At 36.8% G+C, this 22,864-nt stretch overlaps 1 protein-coding gene across 9 annotated transcripts in view; it reads right to left on the reverse strand.

The window, feature by feature from the left end:
* The window catches only part of DMD (dystrophin), a 2,668,835-nt gene that overhangs the window by 581,939 nt on the left and 2,064,032 nt on the right, over positions 1 to 22,864 (reverse strand). For all 9 annotated transcript variants that reach the window (XM_060407875.1, XM_060407877.1, XM_060407874.1 and 6 more), the window contains one exon: positions 13,245 to 13,456. In XM_060407875.1, the coding sequence (XP_060263858.1) occupies positions 13,245 to 13,456 (212 nt within the window). The remainder of the gene's footprint in view (positions 1 to 13,244; positions 13,457 to 22,864) is intronic.

The following is a 22,864-nucleotide window of genomic DNA, read 5'->3' on the forward strand; positions in this document are numbered from 1 at the left end:
GTACAAATTTTAGGACCTACTTGTTAATTTATATAGGAAAATCAATGAGGATTTTGATAAGAACTACAGAGAGTCTGTAGGTCTATTTGGGGATATGGGTATCTTAACAATATTAAGTTTTTTGATGTGGGAATATGGCATGTTTTTCCATTTACTTAAACTTTACATTCTTTTAGCATTGTAGTTCTCAACAGAAAAGTCTTACATTTTTTTTTATTCCTAATAATTTGTTGCTATTTACCCCTCGTCCAAGGTAAGGAGCAGCGGCTATGCTTTGCTAGAGCAGCCATGAAGAAATACCCCACATCCAAGGTAAGAGAAACCCAAGTAAGACGGTAGGTGTTGCAAGAGGGCATCAGGAGGCAGACACACTGAAACCATATTCACAGAAAACTAGTCAATCCAATCACACTAGGACCACAGCCTTGTCTAACTCAATGAAACTAAGCCATGCCTGCTGGGCAAGCCAGGGCGGGCGGGTCATGGTGGAGTGGTCTGACAGAATGTGGCCCACTGGAGAAGGGAATGGCAAACCACTTCAGAATTCTTGCCTTGAGAACCCCATGAACAGTATGAAAAGGCAAAATGATAGCATACTGAAAGAGGAACTCCCCAGGTCAGTAGGTGCCCAATATGCTACTGGAGGTCAGTGGAGAAATAACCCTAGAAAGAATGAAGGGATGGAGCCAAAGCAAAAACAATACCCAGCTGTGGATGTGACCAGTGATAGAAGCAAGGTCCGATGCTGTAAAGAGCAATATTGCATAGGAACCTGGAATGTCAGGTCCATGAATCAAGACAAATTGGAAGTGGTCAGACAAGAGATGGCAAGGGTGAATGTCGACATTCTAGGAATCAGCGAACTAAAATGGACTGGAATGGGTGAATTTAACTCAGATGACCATTATATCTACTACTGCGGGCAGGAATCCGTCAGAAGAAATGGAGTAGCCATCATGGCCAACAAAAGAGTCTGAAATGCAGTACTTGGATGCAATCTCAAAAATGACAGAATGATCTCTGTTCATTTCCAAGGCAAACCATTCAATATCACGGTAATCCAAGTCTATGCCCCAACTAGCAATGCTGAAGAAGCTGAAGTTGAATGGTTTTATGAAGACCTACAAGACCTTTTAGAACTAACACCTATAAAAGATGTCCTTTTCATTATAGAGGACTGGAATGCAAAAGTAGGAAGTCAAGAAACACCTGGAGTAACAGGCAAATTAGGCCATGGAGTACAGAATGAAGCAGGGCAAAGACTAATAGAGTTTTGCCAAGAAAATGCCCTGGTCACAGCAAGCACCTTCTTCCAACAACACAAGAGAAGACTCTACGCATCACCAGATGGTCAACACCAAAATCAGATTGATTATATTCTTTGCAGCCAAAGATGGAGAAGCTCTATACACTCAACAAAAATAAGACCGGGAGCTGACTGTGGCTCAGATCATGAACTCCTTATTACCAAATTCAGACTTAAATTGAAGAAAGTAGGGAAAACCGCTAGACCATTCAGGTATGACCTAAATCAAATCCCTTATGATTATCCTGTGGAACTGAGAAATAGATTTAAGGGCCTAGATCTGATAGACAGAGTGCCTGAAGAACTATGGAATGAGGTTCGTGACATTGTACAGGAGACAGGGATCAAGACCATCCCCATGGAAAAGAAATGCAAAAAAGCAAAATGGCTGTCTGGGGAGGCCTTACAAATAGCTGTGAAAAGAAGAGAAGCAAAAAGCAAAGGAGAAAAGGAAAGATATAAGCATCTGAATGCAGAGTTCCAAAGAATAGCAAGAAGAGATAAGAAAGCCTTCTTCGGTGATCAATGCAAAGAAATAGAGGAAAAGAACAGAATGGGAAAGACTAGAGATCTCTTCAAGAAAATTAGAGATTCCAAGGGAACATTTCATGCAAAGATGGGCTCGATAAAGGACAGAAATGGTATGGACCTAATAGAAGCAGAAAATATTAAGAAGAGGTGGTAAGAATACACAGGAGAACTGTACAAAAAGATCTTCACGACCAAGATAATCACGATGGTATGATCACTCAACCTAGAGCCAGACATCCTAGAATGTGAAGTCAAGTGGGCCTTAGAAAGCATCACTACGAACAAAGCTAGAGGAGGTGATGGAATTCCAGTGGAGCTATTTCAAATCCTGAAAGATGATGCTGTGAAAGTGTTGCACTCAATATGCCAGCACATTTGGAAAACTCAGCAATGGCCACAGGACTGGAAAACGTGTTTTCATTCTAATCCTAAGGAAAGGCAATGCCAAAGAATGCTCAAACTACCACACAATTGCACTCATCTCAGATGCTAGTAAAGTCATGCTCAAAATTCTCCAAGCCAAGCTTCAGCAATACGTAAACCATGAACTTCCTGATGTTCAAGCTGGTTTTCGAAAAGGCAGAGGAACCAGAGATCAAATTGTCAACATCTGCTAGATCATGGAAAAAGCAAGAGAGTTCCAGAAAAACATCTATTTCTGCTTTATTGACTATGCCAAAGCCTTTGACTGTGTGGATCACAATAAACTGTGGAAAATTCTGAGAGAGATGGGAATACCAGACCACCTGACCTGCCTCTTGAGAAATCTGTATGAAGGTCAGGAAGCAACAGTTAGAACTGGACATGGAACAACAGACTGGTTCCAAATAGGAAAAGGAGTACGTCAAGGCTGTATATTGTCACCCTGCTTATTTAACTTCTATGCAGAGTACATCATGAGAAACGCTGGACTGGAAGAAACACAAGCTGGAATCAAGATTGCCGGGAGAAATATCAATAACCTCAGATATGCAGATGACACCACCCTTATGGCAGAAAGTGAAGAGGAACTAAAGAGCCTCTTGATGAAAGTGAAAGAGGAGAGTGAAAAAGTTGGCTTAAAGCTCAACATTCAGGAAACAAAGACCATGACATCCGGTCCCATCACTTCATGGGAAATAGATGGGGAAACAGTGGAAACAGTGTCAGACTTTATCTTTTTGGGCTCCAAAATCACTGCAGATGGTGACTGCAGCCATGAAATTAAAAGACGCTTACTCCTTGGAAGAAAAGTTCTGACCAACCTAGATAGCATATTCAAAAGCAGAGACATTACTTTGCCGACTAAGGTGCATCTAGTCAAGGCTATGGTTTTTCCAGTGGTCATGTATGGATGTGAGATTTGGACTGTGAAGAAGGCTGAGCGCCGAAGAATTGATGCTTTTGAACTGTGGTGTTGGAGAAGACTCTTGAGAGTCCCTTGGACTGCAAGGAGATCCAATCAGTCCATTCTGAAGGAGATCAGCCCTGGGATTTCTTTAGAAGGAATGATGCTAAAGCTGAAACTCCAGTACTTTGACCACCTCATGCGAAGAGTTAACTCATTGGAAAAGACTTTGATGCTGGGAGGGATTGAGGGCAGGAGGAGAAGGGGATGGCAGAGGATGAGATGGCTGGATGGCATCATGGACTCGATGGATGTGAGTCTGAGTGAACTCCAGGAGTTGGTGATGGACAGGGAGGCCTGGTGTGCTGCGATTCATGGGGTCGCAAAGAGTCGGACACGACTGAGCGTCTGAACTGAACTGATTCAAAAAATGAAATAATTTTGTGAATTTCACTGTTCAGATTATTCACTGCCAGCTTATAGAAAAAGTACTGTTTTTTGTATTTTGATCTTTTATCCTGCAAATTTGCTGAATTAACTTATTAGTTTTATACAGACGCGACTTAGCAGCAGCAGTGTATTGCTTAGAACTATCTATATACAAGATCATTTCATCTGCAAACAGGGATAATTTTACTTCTTCCTTTCCAATATGGATAATTTTTACCTATTTTTCGTGCCTATTTTCCCAACCTAAACTCCAGTACAGTGGTAAATAGAAGTGGTGAAGAGGAACAGAAGAATGCTTTGCTTCATTTGTCTGACTCTTTGTGACCATATGGACTGTAGCCCACCAGGGTCCTCTGTCCATGGGATTCTCCAGGCAAGAATACTGGAGTGGGTTGTCATTTCCTACTACAGAGGACCTCCCTGACCAAGAGATCAAACCTGCTTCTCTGTTATCTCCTGCATTAGCAGGCGGGCTCTTTACCACTAGCGCCACCTGGGGAGTTTAAGAATACTGGAGTGGATTGCCATTCCATTCTCCAGGGGATCTTTCTAACCCAGGGATTGAATCCAGGTCTCGTGCATTGCAAGCAGATTTTTTTTGTTTTTTACCATCTGAGCCACCTGGGAAGACTGAGGGGTCTGGGAAGCTACAGTGAACAGGGTCACAAAGAGTTGGACACGACTGAAGAAGTGGTGAGACGAGATGTATTTACCTTGTTTCTGATCTCAGAGGAAAATATTCAGTCTGTGAGTCTGTTTCTGTTTTGCATATATATTCATCTGTATTATTTTTTAGTTTCCATATATAAATAACATTATACACTGTCTTTTCTCTGTATGACTTATTTCACATATATTAGGTCCATTCACGTTGCTACAAATGGCAGAATTTCATTCCTTTTCATGACCGATATTTCACTGCATATATGTACCACATCTTCTTTGTCCATTCATCTGTTGATGGGCATTTGGGTTACTTCCACATCTTGGTAATTGTAATCAGTGCTGCTATGAATACTGGGGTGCAAGTATCTTTTCAAGTTACTGTTGTCATTTTCCCCCAGATATGTACACTGGAATGGAATTTTTAGTTCTATTTTTAGTTTTTAAAGGGACCTCCATACTCTTTTCCATTGCAGCTCCACCAATTTACATACCCACCAAAAGTGTACAAGAGTTTCCTTTTTCTTCACATCCTTTTCAACACTGGTTATTTGCAGACCTTTTGATGACAGCCATTCTGACCATGCACGCACATTCTGACAAGTGTGAGGTGATATCTCACTGATGCTTTGATCTGCATTTCTCTAAAAATTAGTGAATGTGCCTTTTCATGTGCCTATTGGCCACTGCAATATTCACTTTGGAAAAATGTCTACTCAGATCTTCTTCCCATTTTTTGATTCAGTTGTTTTCTGATACTAAGCTGTATGAGCTGTTTGTATATTCTGAAGACTAATCCCTTGTCAGTAGCATCATTTGCAAATATTTTCTCCCAGTTTGTAGGTTGTCTTTTCATTTTGTTGATGGTTTCCTTTGCTATGCAAAAGCTTTTAAGTTTAACTAGGTCCCATTGTTTATTTCTGCTTTATTTCTTTTGCCTTAGGAGAGAAAGCCAAAAAATCTTGCTGTGATTTATGTCAGAAAGTGTTCTGCCTATAGGAGTTCTATGGTTTCAGGTCTTCCATTTGTACCTTTTATCCATTTTGAGTTTATTTTTGTATATGGTGTGAGGAAATGTTAGAATCTCATTCTTTTACATGTAGCTGTCCAGTTTCTCAGGCACCACTTGTTGAAGAGACTGTCTTTTCTCCATTGCATACTCCAGCCTCCTTTGGCATAGATTAACCATAGATGTATGGGTTTATTTTTGGTCTCTCTATTATGTCCCATTTATCTACAAGTCTGTTTGTGCCAATACCATGCTGTTTTGATTGCTGTAGTCTAAGGTGACACCTCCAGCTTTTTTTCTTTTTTTTCTAAACATTGCTTGAACAATTTAAAGTCTTTTATGGTTTCACATGAATTTTAGGATTATTCGTTCTAATTTTGTGAAAAACGTCATGGGTATTTTGATAGGGATTGCATTAAATCTGTAAATTGCTATAGTTGGTATGGGCATTTTGACAATATTTTTCCAATCCAAGAACACAAAATATCTTTCTCTTTGCATTATCTTTAATTTACTTCATCAGAGTATAGGTCTTTCACCTCTTTGGTTAAGTTTATTCCAAGGCTTTTTATTCTTTTTGATGTGATTTTAAACAAGATTGTTTTTTAACTTTCTCTTTCTAATAGTTCATTATTAGTGTATAGAAAAGCAACAAATTTCTGTATATTAATCTTTTATCCTGCAAATCTGCTGAATTCATTTATTAGTTTTACTAGTTTTTGAGTGGAAACTTTATTTAGGGTTTTCTATATAAAGCATTACTTTATAAATGGTGATAGTTTTGCTTTTTTTCATTTCAATTTAAATGCCTTGTCTTTCTTTTTCTTGTCTGACTCCTATGGCTAGGACTGTCAATACTATGTCAAATAGAAGTGGTGAGAGTGGGCTTCCTTGTCTTGTTTCTGAATACAGAAGAAAGGCTTTCAGCTTTTCATTACTGAGTACGATGTTAGCTGTGGGTTTGTCATAAATAGCCTTTATTAAGTGGAGATATTAATATGTTCCCTCTATGATCACTTTGTTGAGGTTTTTTTTGATGATGATGAATGGATACTGAATTTCATCAAATGCTTTTTCTGCATCTATTGAGGTGATCATGTGATTTTTACCTTTCTTTTTGCTAATGTGGTATATTGATTTGCAAATATTGAACCATCTGTAATCCAACTTGATCATGACATATGATCCTTTATATGTACCAGTGGATTTGGTTTGCTAATATTTTGTTGAGGTTTTTGTATTGATACACATCAAAGGTATTGGCCTATAATTTCCTTTTTTTTCTTTTTTTGGTAGTGTCTTTGGTTTTCACACTAGGGTAAAGGTGGCCTTGTAGAATGAATTCTGGAATGTTCTAACCTCTTCAATCTTTCTGGAAAATTTGAGAAGGATAGGTATTAGTTCTTTATATGTTTGGTAGAATTCCACTGTTAACCAATCTGGTCCTAGACTACTGTTTGCTGGGAGATTTCTTTTTTTTTAACTACATACTGAATTTCACCATAGTGACTAGTCTGTTCAAATTGTTTGATTTTTTTTTTGAAATTACTTTTTATTGGGATATAACTGCTTTACAATGTACTCCAAAGCAAATCAACTATATATATACATATGTCTTCTCTCTTGGATTCCCTTCCCATTTAGGTTACCGCAGAGCACTGAGTAGAGTTCCCTGAGTTATACAATTGATTCTCATTGGTTATTTATTCTATATAAAATATCAATAGTGTACATATATCAGTTCCAATCTCCCAATTTATCCCTGTCTGGTTCTTCTTGATTCAATCTTGGCAGGTTATATATTTTTAGAAAATTGCCTTTTTTTTTCTGGGGCCATCCAATTTGTTGGCAATTTTTTGATATCTCTCTAGTATTGACTGTTATTTCTCTTCTTTCATTTATCTTGTTTATTGTGTCTTCTCTCTCTTCTTGGTGAGCTTGGCTAAAAGTTTATAAATTTTGTTTGTCTTTTCAGAAAAAAACCTCCTGGTTTCATTGATCTTTTCTTTTGCTTGTTTGTATTTTATTTCCCCTCATATTATCTTTATTACTCCCTTCCTTCTGCTGACTTTGGTTTGGTTCTTTAATTCTCTCAGGTGGTTGGTTAGGCTACTTATTTGAGATTTCTCTTTTTTCTTGAGGAAGGCCTACAACACTATCAACTTTCCTCTTAGAACTTCTTTTGCTGCATCCCATAGATTTTTGGAGTTTTATGTTTTCATTTGTCAAGGTATTTTCTGATTTCCCTTTTGATTTCTTCATTGGCCCATTGCTTTTTTAATAGCATATTATTTAGTCTCCAAATGTTTGCACCTTTCCCATTTGTCTTTCTGTCATTGATTTCTAGTTTTATATTGCTGTGGTCAGAAAACATGCTTTATATAAATTCTATTCTCTTTCTCTGGTCACTTTAAGATTGTTTATTTTTAAGGCTAGACTGGTTCCAAAGAGGAAAAGGAGTATGTCAAGGCTGTATATTGTCACCCTCCTTATTTAACTTATATGCAGAGTACATCATGAGAAACGCTGGGCTGGAAGAAGCATAAGCTGGAATCAAGATTGCTGGGAGAAATCTCAATAACCTCAGATATGCAGATGACACCACCCTTATGGCAGAAAGCGAAGAGGAACTGAAAAGCCTCTTGATGAAAGTGAAAGAGAAGAGTGAAAAAGTTGGCTTAAAGCTCAACATTCAGAAAACGAAGATCATGGCATCTGGTCCCATCACTTCATGGCAAATAGATGGGGAAACTGTCAAAACAGTGTCAGACTTTATCTCTCTGGGCTCCCAAATCACTGCAGATGGTGACTGCAGCCACAAAATTAAAAGACGCTTACTCCTTGGAAGAAAAGTTATGACCAACCTAGATAGCATATTCAAAAGCAGAGACATTACTTTGCCGACAAAGGTCCATTTAGTCAAGGTTATGGTTTTTCCTGTGGCCACGTATGGATGTGAGTGTTGGACTGTGAAGAAAGCTGAGCGCTGAAGAATTGACGCTTTTGAACTGTGGTGTTGGAGAAGCCTCTTGAAAGTCCCTTGGACTGCAAGGAGATCCAACCAGTCCATTCTGAAGGAGATCAGCCCTGGGTGTTCTTTGGAAGGAATGATGCTAAAGCTGAAACTCCAGTACTTTGGCCACCTCATGCGAAGAGTTGACTCATTGGAAAAGACTCTGATGCTGGGAGGGATTGGGGGCAGGAGGAGAAGGGGACGACAGAGGATGAGATGGCTGGATGGCATCACCGACTCGATGGACGTGAATTTGAGTGAACTCTGGGTGATGGTGATGGACAGGGAGGCCTGCTGCAATTCATGGGGTTGCAAACTGTCGGACATGACTGAGCGACTGAACTGAACTGAACTGAACTATGTAGTTGGAAGAAAGTGATGGGAATAGGCCAAGTTAAAAAGCCTCAAACCCTGTTGTTCTTAGTGAAATTCAGTAGATTACATATTGTTGCCAACCTTTGGTTAATTTCCAAAGTTTAGAAAAAGCAATTTTAACAATTTTGCAATTTGCTGCTTGTATAGAAGAGTGGATTTACAGAGTTGCCACATCACATTTTCAAGCATGGAATAAGTTAAACTGTGAAAAGGAACTAAGGGAAAATATGGTGCAATCAGAGCATAATGCCATCCAAGTCTTGGTGACTGCATTAAATATTTATATACTGTAGTAGGACCTGGGAAACTACCCATTATTCTCTTGTGCTCTATCAATGATGTAGGGAGCACTTTGTATTCTTTGAGAAGTTTAATAGACTCATGCATACGTTGAGATGAGAAGTACCATTAGGTATTGATTCTTTCTTCTTAATCACATGGAGTCTTTAGGGGAGAGCAAAAGGAAATATAGAAAATGCATGAAAAAATGGCAGGTCCTAGCAAGAAGTTTTCTAATAAAATTTGTCATTACTGTATCAGAAATCCAAGCCTAAAACTACTATTGGGGTCAATTTGCTGGTTTAATTTTATGCTCATCTAACTAGTAAATAAAATATGTGAAAGGAAGATTTAGCTTCCATTACTGCACATATCTTTTTGGTAGATAAAGATACTATCTAATACCACTCATTCCCTCTTTTAATGAAAACGGTCAGGCTCTGCATCTATGTTTGAAAAAGAAATTCTCCCTGGTTAGTTTCTTTCTAGTAAAATAATTTGCAATCCTCAAAAAGCTACCAGATTTACTACATACAAGATCAACTTTTAAAATTATTATTAATTACATGATTACACTCTGTTTCCAGTTCCCAAATGAATGTCTTCAAAACCAAATATTTTATAGCCTCAGAAACCTGTATTTAATAATTTGATAAATCATTGAGTTTCTCACTTCAGATAGTTTTAAGTATTATATAGCCAAATCAGCTAGGCTCAAACAAGATTTCACTTCTCTATTGAATTTATGTACTCTTAGCTCAGCCAAGCACAAAACAGCTAATGCCATCACGTTTGAAAAGCTTTTATGCTGAATTTGACACAAAAGCAATCACAAGACAGACAAAAAAAGGAATTGCTCTTTCAAAAGCTGAAAGGGGGAAAAAATAAATGAAAACTTTGAGTCTGGGTAAATCTCTCTTGACACCGGAAAAGAAAGTTTAAAATCATTAAGAAATATTTTTTCCAAAGAATCCACTGCCAAGTTTAGACTAATCTTAACAGCCTGGGAAACAGGTTGTGGAGTAAATCCAGATTGTGCCAAATAAAAGAAAGCCCAAGATGACCACTGCTGGCAGTTTTAGGTGCTAATGGTGTTCCATCTTACCTCTTACCCAAGTTAAATGGCATCATCTCTTCTGCTATAGCCTACTGGAAAATATTTTGATTAGGATGGAAATCCTGCATGATTTCCCCTAATATCTGTCTTTCCATCTTAAAAAGTATATTACTTTATTAGGTCCATGTAGAAGAGCAAATGAAGCTGTGCAGTTAACAAAATCATCTACTTACTTTATTCTTTGTTTACACAAAATTCAGGGTTATTATAGAAAAGAAAGAAACTAGACATACATTATGTGCATCTCTTAATGATCTGCTCATTAACTGTTGACTCATTGACCATCTATAGTCTATTCTTTTGCCAAATACTCTCCTGTTGCTATCTCCTTCCACCTTGTACATGCTTTCAAGATGGACTTTTCTCAGATGCCATCTCAGATTTGATTTTCACTTTGTTAAGGGGCTGTTATTTCAATGTTTTCTCCACTATTTTGTCTAACCAAGAGCAGAGGTTTTCTAAATTAGTAGGGAAATGGTGAAAGATGGAACTGAATGCAATATTATAGTTAAAATGATAATTTTAACATATTTAGCAACATATATATTTATATGATAATACTACCTTTAAAATAAGAATTAAAAAATTTATCTACAATATGAAGACAATTAAAAATATGTAGATAAGAAGCAGAAGAAACTATAGACAAATGTTAGCGATTATGAATCATTAAAATATCAGAATGATGAGTGATTTTTTTCATTAGTTCAGGTATAATGAGATCGGTTTCAGTTTTCAAAGAGTATAACAGGGCCAGTGGTTGGCTTTGAAACTATTTCATTGTGACGAGGAGGGTAGTCATCAGTGATGCTACACCAAGGAAAGCTGGCTACTGTAATTACAGCTCTCCAAGTCTATAGATACAGTCTGATGACTGACTTATTAGGCTCACCATCTCTATGCTAATCCTAGATACAGAGAGTAAGAAAGAATCCATGGAGCAAGGAGATTCTGGTCAAATTAACCAGTGTCTATTATATCTATCTTCACACTTTTTTCCTAAAAGAAAATTGTAAGTGATAAGCCAGCTAATATCACTCAGGAGTGATAACACAGCAGACATAAAGGCAGTCCTCCACTTTATCAGGCTCCCTGACTTTTATAAGAATTAAACATTGGAGTTTCATTAAAAATGGAATACAATCTACACTTATCTTTTTAGTTTTTCCACAGTAAAACGGAATATGAAAACTTCTCCCTAGTAGGCTGTTTCACTACTTTCATTTTCCACCTGTTGGCTCACTGGTAATCTTATTTGTCAGTTCACAACTACAATTTTCTCCCTTTTGGATCCTTACAGTGTTTTTTGATCTGTTTTAGCCACACAGATAGTGGGTTAAAGAAGAAATCTGGGAGGTCATTTACAAAAGTAATTGCTGTGCATTCATATTCCAACTCTATTGCTATTAAGAGAAGTTACTGAACTTCACTAGGCTTTCAATTTTCTTATATGTAAACTGGGAACAATAATACTACTTTTCATGAAAAGTTTTCGGGAGGATGAACTAAGCCAATATATGCAGTGATTAGCATAGTTTTTGACAAGTACCAAGTATTTGCTAAATGTCAGTATTAGCATTACTTTAGTTTTAGCATATGTCATTTAGGAAATGGACATGAAAATTACAGCTTTATTTGTGTTAGGAACCTACACTGAAGTTGTAACAATATATATCATTAAATTCCTAAATATCACAGACAAAAACATGTTTCCAAAGATAATGGCTGAGCCATTTTTAAGGCACAGTTTTAGACTGACTATTCAAAAGAAAATTTTTATTTTAAAAGTTTGATAAGGATAGCAATTATAATATAATCTTGTCTTTGTTTTAGGTGTCCAAAACACCTTGCTTGTTTTGATGAAAGAACTGTTTTGTTTCGTCCTCTCATATTTACTTTTGCAACTCTTTCTGTCTCTTATTTAAAGCCCCTTGCTCTTTCAGAAGCTATTAAACCTTAATCATTCTTGCCATCACTTTAGGGTTCTTGTATGTTTTAAGAGTATTTCTTCTTTTTTTTTTTTTTAGAATTGAAAGAATACATTTTTTTTATAATTAATATTCTTAACTGCCAATTTTCAGAGTCTTCTTGCCCTGATCAATTTCATCTTTATACACCTCTCACCTCTCCTTCCCCTCATTTCAAACCCAAGGGTCCAGTCCAAACTACTTTTCCATGTAAACTCTCCTTACCAGTTAACCAATCTGTTCCATTATCTGCTAGATCCATAGAATCCTAAATTTTTGAGAGAAAAAAGAAATAGCATGACATACTGAGTACCTGATAGATGAGACCAGAACCCTCAAGAATAACCACATGGATTCTGTATTTCACATAACCAAATGAGAAATTGGAAAAACCATGCTTAGAAATTCCTAATTCGTCTACCCTTGTCAAAGGGAGAACATTTTAGTGGTAACCAATATCTTGTGAAAGAGAATTTTTATTCATTTAGGTGATGCCTCCAACAAATGTACTAAGTTTGTGAAATACTACAAACTTATGGCTTTCTAACATTCTTGTCATAGAAATAAAAATTGTGTCCTCTTAGCTGTTCAGATCCTTTGGAAAACTAGCTACGGCAAGGAGTAGCTAAAAGTTCACCAGTTCGTTATTCCAACTTATTCTTCTTGAAATTAAATTTGGAATAAGTTCTGGCCAACGGGATATGGATGGAAGTAATGTCCACAATTTTGAGGCCTGGCCCTAAAACCCAATGTCTTTATCACATTCTCTCTTATTCTTCTGTGGTGACTTAGGGCAGACATGATTTTAAAATTATAGTTTAATAAAATTAGAAAATCCTGAATCTGCAACTCACCATTTAGGGGAAAGCTCCCAAGGAGAGTTCTTTGACCTCTATTGGACTATGATACAACCAAGGAATTAATCATCACTGTACTCAGCTATTGAGATTTCAGGGTTTATTTTTCAAATAAGTCTAGTATTAAAAACAAGCTGTGTAGCTTGGTGTAGTCTAAACAATGACTAATTTAGAAATGGAAGCCACTCCATCCAAGAAGATTATATAGATTTTTTCCCTCAGTCTATGTTTTCTTTTAATACATTTACATAAAAAACCATTAAATTTTAATCCACGGTATAATTTTATCCAGTGTATTTTATTTTAAGAACATATTTTTTATTTTTTAAGAACATATGTTTGATACTAACCTTGGTTTCTGTGATCTTCCTTTGGATTGCATCCATTGTGTAGGGACCCTCCTTCCATGTCTCAAGCTTGGCTCTGGCCTGCCCCACGACCTGCTCAGCTTCTTCCTTAGCTTCCAGCCATTGTGTTGAATCCTTTAACATTTCATTTAATTGCTGCCTCCGGTTCTGAAGGTGTTCCTGTACTTCATCCCACTGACCCTGAATTCTTTCAACTGGAAAAGAAGGAAAAATGAATATGTGGGAGTAAATGCTAGTCTGGAGAAGACATATGAAATTTGACATCCAAATATTATCTCAATTTTTTACTACTTATAAAAAGAAATTGCTCATTGTGTTATAGCTAGCATGACACACAGTAGTATTTCTTACTTTTTTTAAAGGTAAACATGAGCTTTTGCTAAGTCAACTTCCTGAAAGTGACCTAGAACATCAACAGTATAAGTGAAAAATGTAACTCTGTCTGTTCTTCATCTCTGGAGCAAAATATGAATCACCTTTTTGAAAGCTCCTATAACAGAATGTCCAAATTCCCCACCCTTATCACGCCAATGCCCAGCAGCCTTACTTCCAATACCATCACTGACATTTTGTTGCTTGTAGGCTTTGTGTTGCCCCAAAGAGTATGCTTTGCCAACCCCTCTCCACTCTCTCACCACCCTGCCTCCCAGAAGCAGCCTCTCATCAATGGCTGATGGTAGGCTCTGGGGTATGAATATGATAGCACCCTTGATGCTAGGGAAGATAACTCTGAGATATATGTTTTATAAAGGTTCCAGAGCTTTCCCAATGGGATAAAGCTCTAGTGGGTCATCGAGGTAACCTGCTTGATTATGCATCATCCTTAATTGGCTGTCTCGCCTCACCTATCTCAATTCCTCACTCCCCTATTGATATTTCTCTAACTCCCAAGAAAACCACTTGGTCTCAAAATTTTTTTTTTTCCTGCATATTTAGAAACTTCTTGTAACAATATTTTAGAATTCACGCCAGTTATATTCTACAAGTAGGACAGACTTACACTGAGGCTATTTTTTTATATCCTTGTGAGTCAAAGATAGCAATTCCTTGTAGATTCTGCTCTGGAATATTTTAGAATATTCAAAATAAACATGACAAGATTGTTTTTTCTTTTCTTTGAGGGCCATGTAATCCTTTCTTTAAGCTGATTTCATAAAATGGAAATAATGCCATAGAAAACAAGTAATAAAACCACTATTTATTTCATTCCTTAAGCAGGAAATCTGACAGACATTCTAGAATTTTCCCTAAGCCTCACAAAACACCATATATAATTGGCTACTAATTTCTCTCATACGGAACTCCTTCCTTGTTTCTACACATTGCCAAGGCAAAGTTCTATCATTTTCTGCCTACGTGTTTGCAATAGACTACATAGTCTCTCTGCCTCAAGTCTATTTTCCAATGTAACTTGCACATTGTAGACACAGTAATAAACAAGATAAATCTAATCACCTCATTCCCTCACTTAAACCCTTCAATGTCCCCACACTGTCCTGTGGAATATCTCAGCTTGATATACATGTTCCTCTGTGATCTGGCCTGGATAATCTGAGCAATTTATTTACAAAGGAACAAATTATAACACAATCAGGATGTAGGAAAATCACCAGAGATAATATAAGAAACTGGGTCTTGCAGCAGTGGAGATGTTACTACATCTAGGCCCAAGATATCAGAGGAGGGAGAAATGGCCGGAAGCTGAGAATCATAACAAGAAAGCACCTTGGGAAGAGCAGTAACCTTTTGTCAAGGGACCTAGCCTGAAGCAACTTCATGGGTAGGGAACTAGGAGAATAAATATCCTGACCTCTCTGCCCTCCTTCTATATCCAACTCCCACTCCCCAGTGGCTAAATCAATTGGAAGCCAGAGGACATGGGAGACCACTGATGACACACATTAGCCTCCCAGAGTGGAGAATGAGGTAGAGATGGGCAACGGACAAATAAAATTTATACAGCACAGTATTGTGCTTCTTATTTCGTGGCATAAGCTTAGTGCTTCTTAATTAAACCTGTTGTTGCCTCTCTTAAATTATTCCAAGTTATGAGTTAAAGAAGTACTTGAGATATTTTATAAATAACCATCAAGGCTAAATAGACCCCACAAGATTAGTGCCTGTGACATGAATGAAAGAATCTGGTGCCTGGAATAGGTAAAACTGAGTAAGTGACATTCATGATAGATACTGTTTTATTGAGTTCATTTTGGTTTGGGTGTTTGCTCTGCATTGCAAATCCACCCAGCATATTATATTTCAACTTTGCTTAACATGTCACCCTCTGTTTAAATGTCAGTACCTCCTTGTAATCTGTGAAAACCATTTTTTTGTTTGTTTGTTGCCTTGCTGTTGTTCCCCCACTGGGTAGTATAGCACTTATTATAGTTGAGATTTACAGTTATTAAACTAGTCTGTTTAATCTTCAGTTTACAAAATTACTAGTGTAAATGCTATTATAAAAAAGCAACTTAAAATATAAGCAAACGTCTCTTTAAGTGTTCTGGAATTCTTTATCAATCATAGAAACAATTGATAACCTGATTGCAAACCATTTTCCAACTTATCATAGCAGGCTATTTTGCTATGCATAGCTGGCACTTCTTTATTTTCCTTGGCCTGTTATTATACACATATTACATGTATTTGGAAATAATAAAATTGACTTTCCTCTAAAAGGCTATGATTACAATTTGCCTTAATTAGCCTTAATTGGTAACATTTTACTATGCTATCAAAATGTTTAGAATGCCTAGTATTTTTTGACAAAAACATGGTAAGCCATTTGCATTTATGCCAGTGAATATTTTGTGCATCTTATATTCATTTCAATAGGATAGACATAATTTATATTTTTTAAAGGCCATCACTTTATATGAGAAAGAAGGAAAGTAGTTTCTCTGATCATGTGGGTAGATATTTCTTAACTGTGGAAAAAGAAGGAAGCTTCTATAGTCTATACCATCATTTCAGACAAACATATCATTTGAATGCCTGTTCAATCACAGCAATGAAGGTTTTTATCCCCAAGGGGTCATGTGTGTATAAATTACTAACAGAAAATGGTTTACTGGGTATGCACCCCACTAAAGATGTGCTTTCTCATCTCTGACCTTCAATTGTGCATGATTATGAGATAATAAATAAACAGATTTATAGGTTACTCAACAATCCATCTACTCCTCTGCATCAATATTTCCATCCTGCCAATTACCATTTTCTTTACCATCTATTGATACCAGGCATTAGCCTAAGCACTGGGGAAACAATGGAGTCTAAGATTCCCTGGCTGCTGGTTGGTTGTGCCTGTTAAATGGAGGTGTTATTTATCATCTCCTCAAGGAATAAAGGGGCTTCCTTGGTGGCTCAATGGTAAAGAATCTAATCTGCCCGTAATGCAGGAGACCAGGGTTTGATCCCTCGATCAGGAAGATCCCCTGGAGAAGAGAATGGCTACCCACTCCAGTATTCTTGCCTGAGAATTCCACAGACAGAGAAGCCTGGTGGGCTCCAGTCCATGGGGTTGCAAAGAGAAATGGCTGAGCAACAATGCTTTCACTTTCACGAAGAATACAGATCAATGGTTCTAAGGAAAAGGCAATGAGTTCAGTCTTAGACTGATCCAGTGGAAAGTTCTGAGGATCTTCCATATAGGACTATCATTTCAGTCAGTTGGACTGAAGATGCTACAGCATAGCTGCATATTTTGGGAGACAGAGAAATTCAGGATTAGAGATAACTAGAGAAAAGTAAAAACTGAAGCCACCAATATGAACACATTCTCATTGGTATGGTGTATAGACTGAGCAAGACAGAGGGTTAAAGGTGGAGTCCTGGAAAATACAACACAAAGACAGGATACAGCATAAGTAGTCACTCAGATGGATGAATGGCCAGAGTGGAAGGAGGACCACCTGGAAAAGGCATGTCCATAGAAATGTGGATAAGAGAAAATTTCAAAAACACAAGTGTGGTTAACACTTTTATATACCACAGATGTCATAGGAGCTAATACAAATCATAACAAAACATTACTTGAATACCCTCTCTGCTTAAAGTACTGTGTTAAGCTCTTTACATGTAACTCATTTAACCACCATGATAATCTTATGAGGTAGATATCATTGTTTGTGTCATTACTGTTGTTGCTGTTCTCCTCATTTAACCGATGAAGAAATAGGGTCTATGTTAAAGAACTGGCCTAAGGTCATACAGATAGTGAATGCAAGAGCCAACACCTAGACCTAAGCAGTCAGATTTCCAAAAATCCATGCCGAAAGTATCCACTGGCTTTGACCACAAGAGATCTCCTGAAGACCATGCTGAAAATGATTTTAGTAGAGTGGTAGAAATCTTACTGTAGAGAACCAACAAGTCAATCTGCCAATGATGGATGAAATGTGGGAGTTAACTGCCCCTCATTGATAACAACTGTCAGGTGTATTTTTCACCATCTCTCAGATTTAAGGGCTTCCCTGGTAGCTCAGAAAGTAAAGAGTCTGCCTGCAATGCAGGACACCTGGGTCCAATCCCTGGGTCAGGAAGATCCCCTGGAGAAGGAAATGGCAACCCACTCCAGTATTCTTGCCTGGAAAATCCCATGGACAGAGGAGCCTGGTGGGCTACAGTTCATGGGGTCACAGAGTCGGAGACGACTGAGTGACTTCACTTTCACTTTCACTCAGACTTCACTAACTGGGGCTGGACTCTAGTTGTTCACAGCAGTAACCTGCTCAGTAATTGGCTCAATTACTGGCTTCTTTCCTTTACATATTTCACTGTCCTGCTCTCTTACTGGTACTGCCTGAGATCATCATGTAAGTAAATCATTGTTACTTAAGTCATTGTTTCAAGGTCTGCTTCTAGGGGAATCTAGTCTAGGTTAGAATTTTATTCATTTAAAAATTTTCTTAGAGCATAGCCCCATGGTTGGCACATGGTATACTTTTGATAACTGCCAAATGAATTGTCCATTCATACTTTTTCAAGTATCCATGTTTCCTCTCTAGAATAATGTACAAGTGCTACAGGTTGGCCAAAAAGTTCACTGGGGCTTTTCCATACCATGCTACAGAAAAACCAGATGGAACTTTCTGGCCAAGTCAACACTTCCAAATTTAACTCTTATGCAGGACCTTGAGTCTTTCTTCTCTGAAAGCAATCACCAATTCTTTATTGCATTTCAAGTCCATATAATTTAAACACTGGATTAAGTCTTTCGTACTTTCTACGATCTCTATTATAAGCAAACAAATATTCTCTGGGCATCCTTTGTTTTTGATTTAATGCCTTTGCATTGACCATATTTTCATGTATAAAACATCTTTAATATTCATGTTTACTTGTGGAATAGTCTCATCTGATTAAAAAAATCCATAAATTAAAAATAACTCTGGGGGGAGGAATCCAGTAAGTCAAAACTAATCAGTGATCTCTCTCTGACATTCTTAAAATAAACTGTAGGTCAGAGAAAATCTGCTGCATGTCTTTTTGCCTCAGTCTGTCTTTTTAATTAAATCTTAGACTGAGTAACATAGACAAGTGCATGTGTTTATTGGATAAGGATTTTTTATGGGCATTTTCAAATTTTGAAACATACTGAGCTCCAGAGGATAATCACAACAATAAACTATCATATTGTTATTAACATAAGTACAATCAGATGAATACTAGAAAGACAGACAGCAGATGTATCACCCCTTGTGAAATAACGAACCATATGTGAGAATCCATTTTGCAAAGCAGAAATTATGGAGAGATTATTTTCTTTGCAAAAAGATAAACCCCAGAGATTTCTTTAGTCCACTTGTCAAAGATATTTAAATATGATTTGACTTATAGTCCACTCCCAGGTACATATCCCAGAGAAATGCATACTTATATTCACCAAAAGACATGTACAAAATTAGAAGATTGTATCCACCTTTGAAAGTACCCAAATTCCCACCTACCATACAGTGGAATGGATAAATATCTTGTGGTAAATTTATCAATAGAATACTACCCAGCAATGAGAATTAAATATCTACATCTATATTAAATAAGATGTATTAATCTCATAAACATAATGGTGACAGAAAGAAGTTAGCCAAAACCAAGGACATACTGTATTATTCTATTTATAAAATGTGCAAAACCAGGAAAAAGTAAGATGATTATAGAAATCAAGATAGCTGTTACCTTTGTGGGACTGGTAGTCACTGAAAGAGACATGATAGAGACTTTTAAGGGTCTTCTAATATAGTTTTTCTTGATTTGGGTGCTGTTTATACAGTTGTAATCTGTTTCCGCACATTCACCAAGCAAGACATTTATGTGATGTGCACTTTTCCTCATGTATATCATACTTCAGTAAAAATTTAATAATATATTTTCAAGACTTGTAGAATGTATTATACATACAATTCATCTTAATTGTTAATAAAGTAATTCATCTTAATTGTTAATAAAAATCTGAATTCATCTTTTTGAAAAGGGCTGATGTGAAATATGTATTGCTTGGGCAGATATGAATAAGAGATGCAATGGTTGCACCAAGGACACAATATGACTGAGTACTTAGATTTGTGTGATAAAGGATTTTTGACAAACACTCACTGGACAGTGAGTAAAACTAGAGTCACAGAACCAAATCAGAACATAGAGACTAATGGAGTAGCAATTAGTTATACAAATTTAAAAAGGCAAATGTAGGGAATTTCCTGGATGCCCAGTGGTTAGGAATGTCTGCACTTTCACTGCCAAGGGCCCAGGTTCAGTTCTTGGTTGGGGACATAAGATCCTACAAGCCATGTGACATAGCCAAAAAAAAAAACCACACACACACACACACACACCAAACAGTATAATTGATATAGCTATCTTAAGAGTAGACCCTAAAGAATGTATACAGAAGAGAATTTTAGAATTTTTAAAATCTATTTTCTTTTGTGAAGGAATGAAAGCAAATATAAAATCTGAAGATCATCAAAGAGAAAAGTTATTTTGGAGATGGACCATCAAGGTAGTTAGAGTTGGTAATTGTTCATAACTGGGCAACAATTCAAACTAGAGAATTTCACCATACTTGCAACACTTCACCCAGGATATTAATGACAGACGAAAGATATAGTATGGCAATGTACTTGGTCCCATTCTGTAGATTTATATTTATATCAGAGTCATCTGACATACAAAAATGAAATAATAAGAAATCTATGTTTATAAACTCAGATAATCAGCACATGTTGGTAACTGAAGAGCAACCCTAATGTGTGTATTTCGTCTTTCAGAGGTCCAGTAGGGTAAGTTTCTCAAGGGAATTGTGCAGTAAGTAGATGCTGGATAATGAAAGAAATAAATAACCAATGCTGGGGCTCAGAATGACAGACTGAGACTCAGCATGTGTCCTGATTTACAGATCTCCAGGAGTGTCAAATTGGAAACCAAGCAATCATGTCAAGAACCACAATACTGCAGAGAAAGAAACAGTTCAGTTGATTGAGTACTAACCAGCCTTTTACTTCAAGTTTTTAAGCTAGCTATGTTTGATTATCAATATACAATCTTGACTGATATAAATTCCCTCGACATCTTTTCTAAGGGAAAATGTTCAAAACTGAAATGACTGAATTTTTGAATATATATATATTGCTAGAGAACAAAGAACAGCTCTGTTCCAATTCTGCACTCAAGTTACTGTCTGAGAATTAGAAGTCACTGTGACTAAGTTTTAGAAAGAAACCTTGACTAGCAGTTAGTACTGGGCTATAGCCCTGGATTCGGAAAGAAATAGCTATTGTAGTTTGCATTAAGTTGATTCATCACAGCTTCAAGTTCCTCAATTGCAAAACTGAAATAATGATAGTTGTATCATCGTGAAGGTAAAATTCAACAATGGATAAAAAACTCAAGGACCATACTAAAGTAAGGTGTTATTGTTTCTCTGTACAGGCATTATAATCACCAGCAAACATTTGTTATCTGCTAGGGGGAGCACTCTGTGGATCTCAATGAGTCCAAGAGTATATAAGAATTCCAGGTAGAAAGCACAGAGCTTAAATATTTAAATTACAAGTAAATCTTTTGAAGTCATTTGAATGGGTAAAGAGTGTCATCTTTTTAACTGTGGTCAACTGTAAGGAAATTTTCCCAGCTGAAGTTTAATACACTGTGAACCATTTGTTAGTATCAGGAAGAAAATATGGTAATCAAAACAAACTGTTCCCTGAGGCCAAAGCAGTCACCAAAAGGCTAGGCATTATCAAGAAGGGTACTGAAAACAAAGAAATCATGATTATTCTATTCTTGTATAAAGTTAGGGTACAACTATACCTTGAGTAACATGAGTATACATCAATGTTTTATAGTCAAAGATTTATGAGGAGCCAAGGAAAGTAAAAATAATAATGACCCAATTTATAGGAAATACTAAGATGTGCCTCTTAGGGGGTGGGAGGGAGGTTCAAAAGGGAGAAGATATATGTATATTTATGACTGATTCATATTCTTGTATGGCAGAAACCAACACAACATTGTAAAGCAATTATCCTCTAATTTAAAAAGATGTGTTCCTTCTACTTCCATATGGAATTTAAACATGGTTGTGTAGAAGTTTTATCTGTAGTTAAACTGCAAAGAGAAGTCTCAAACCCATTAAGAGGAAGAAACATACTAACCATGAAGTTGAATGTAGCTAGTAGAAATGGGCATTTACTCTATTTAGGAACAGGAGAGAGGAATGTGGTTGCTGTGCAAACAGAATACAATGTCTGAGAAGACATTTCAGACCAAAAAATTGAAAAAAAAAAAAAGGGGGGGGATTATAGACAAATGATTAAATCCTAGCTGCTATGACTAATTTGAATATATGCTTCTCCTCTAAATCCCCCAAAAGCTGGAATTCAGGAACAGCCAAGCATTTCATTTCAAATTCACAGACGACAGACCCAGAACAAATAATTAACAATATTTTATAATATCAGTCTAACATTTAAGGTTAGTTTGCACATGCCAAAGATTAGTAATTTAATGCTATTTTCACACTCGGTTTGCTCTCTGTAGAATGGGGATAATAATAACAAGAAGGTTAATAATCTATGAAGATTAAAGAACTGTTGGACACAAGACACTGAGCAGAGTATTTGGCCCCTAATTACAGGGGAAAGATAGGCAGTTATGCACTTTTGTAACATCATAGGACTTTTCAAATCCTGAGCTATTAAGCAAAGGTGGGTTGTAGATTGGATGATCCCTGGAGTTCTTTCCAGCTCTAACATTCTGTGAAATACATGCTCCTTGATGTTTCTGTCAGAGATAGAAAGTCATCTTACAAGGCTATTAGGAAGAACTCAGTCATTCCAGTGTCTGGATGAACAAATAGCATATAGACATCTGTATCATTTCCCTGGAATGATATAGCTTGGCAATCATATTCAGTCATGTTCAAATTCAGCTGAAATAAACTAAAGCCAACATTAAAAAGTTCCCTCCATTTACTATCATTATTATTTTCTGGAGATTTATCTTGTGCCTTCATCTGGGACATCATCCTATGCCTTTTCATTTCGATTAGCTTTATGTGATTGTGGTTTTCGTTCAGGAGGCTGCAAGCTTGTAGTTCT

The sequence above is a fragment of the Ovis aries genome, chromosome X (genome assembly GCF_016772045.2).
Source record: "Ovis aries strain OAR_USU_Benz2616 breed Rambouillet chromosome X, ARS-UI_Ramb_v3.0, whole genome shotgun sequence".
NCBI lineage: Eukaryota > Metazoa > Chordata > Mammalia > Artiodactyla > Bovidae > Ovis > Ovis aries.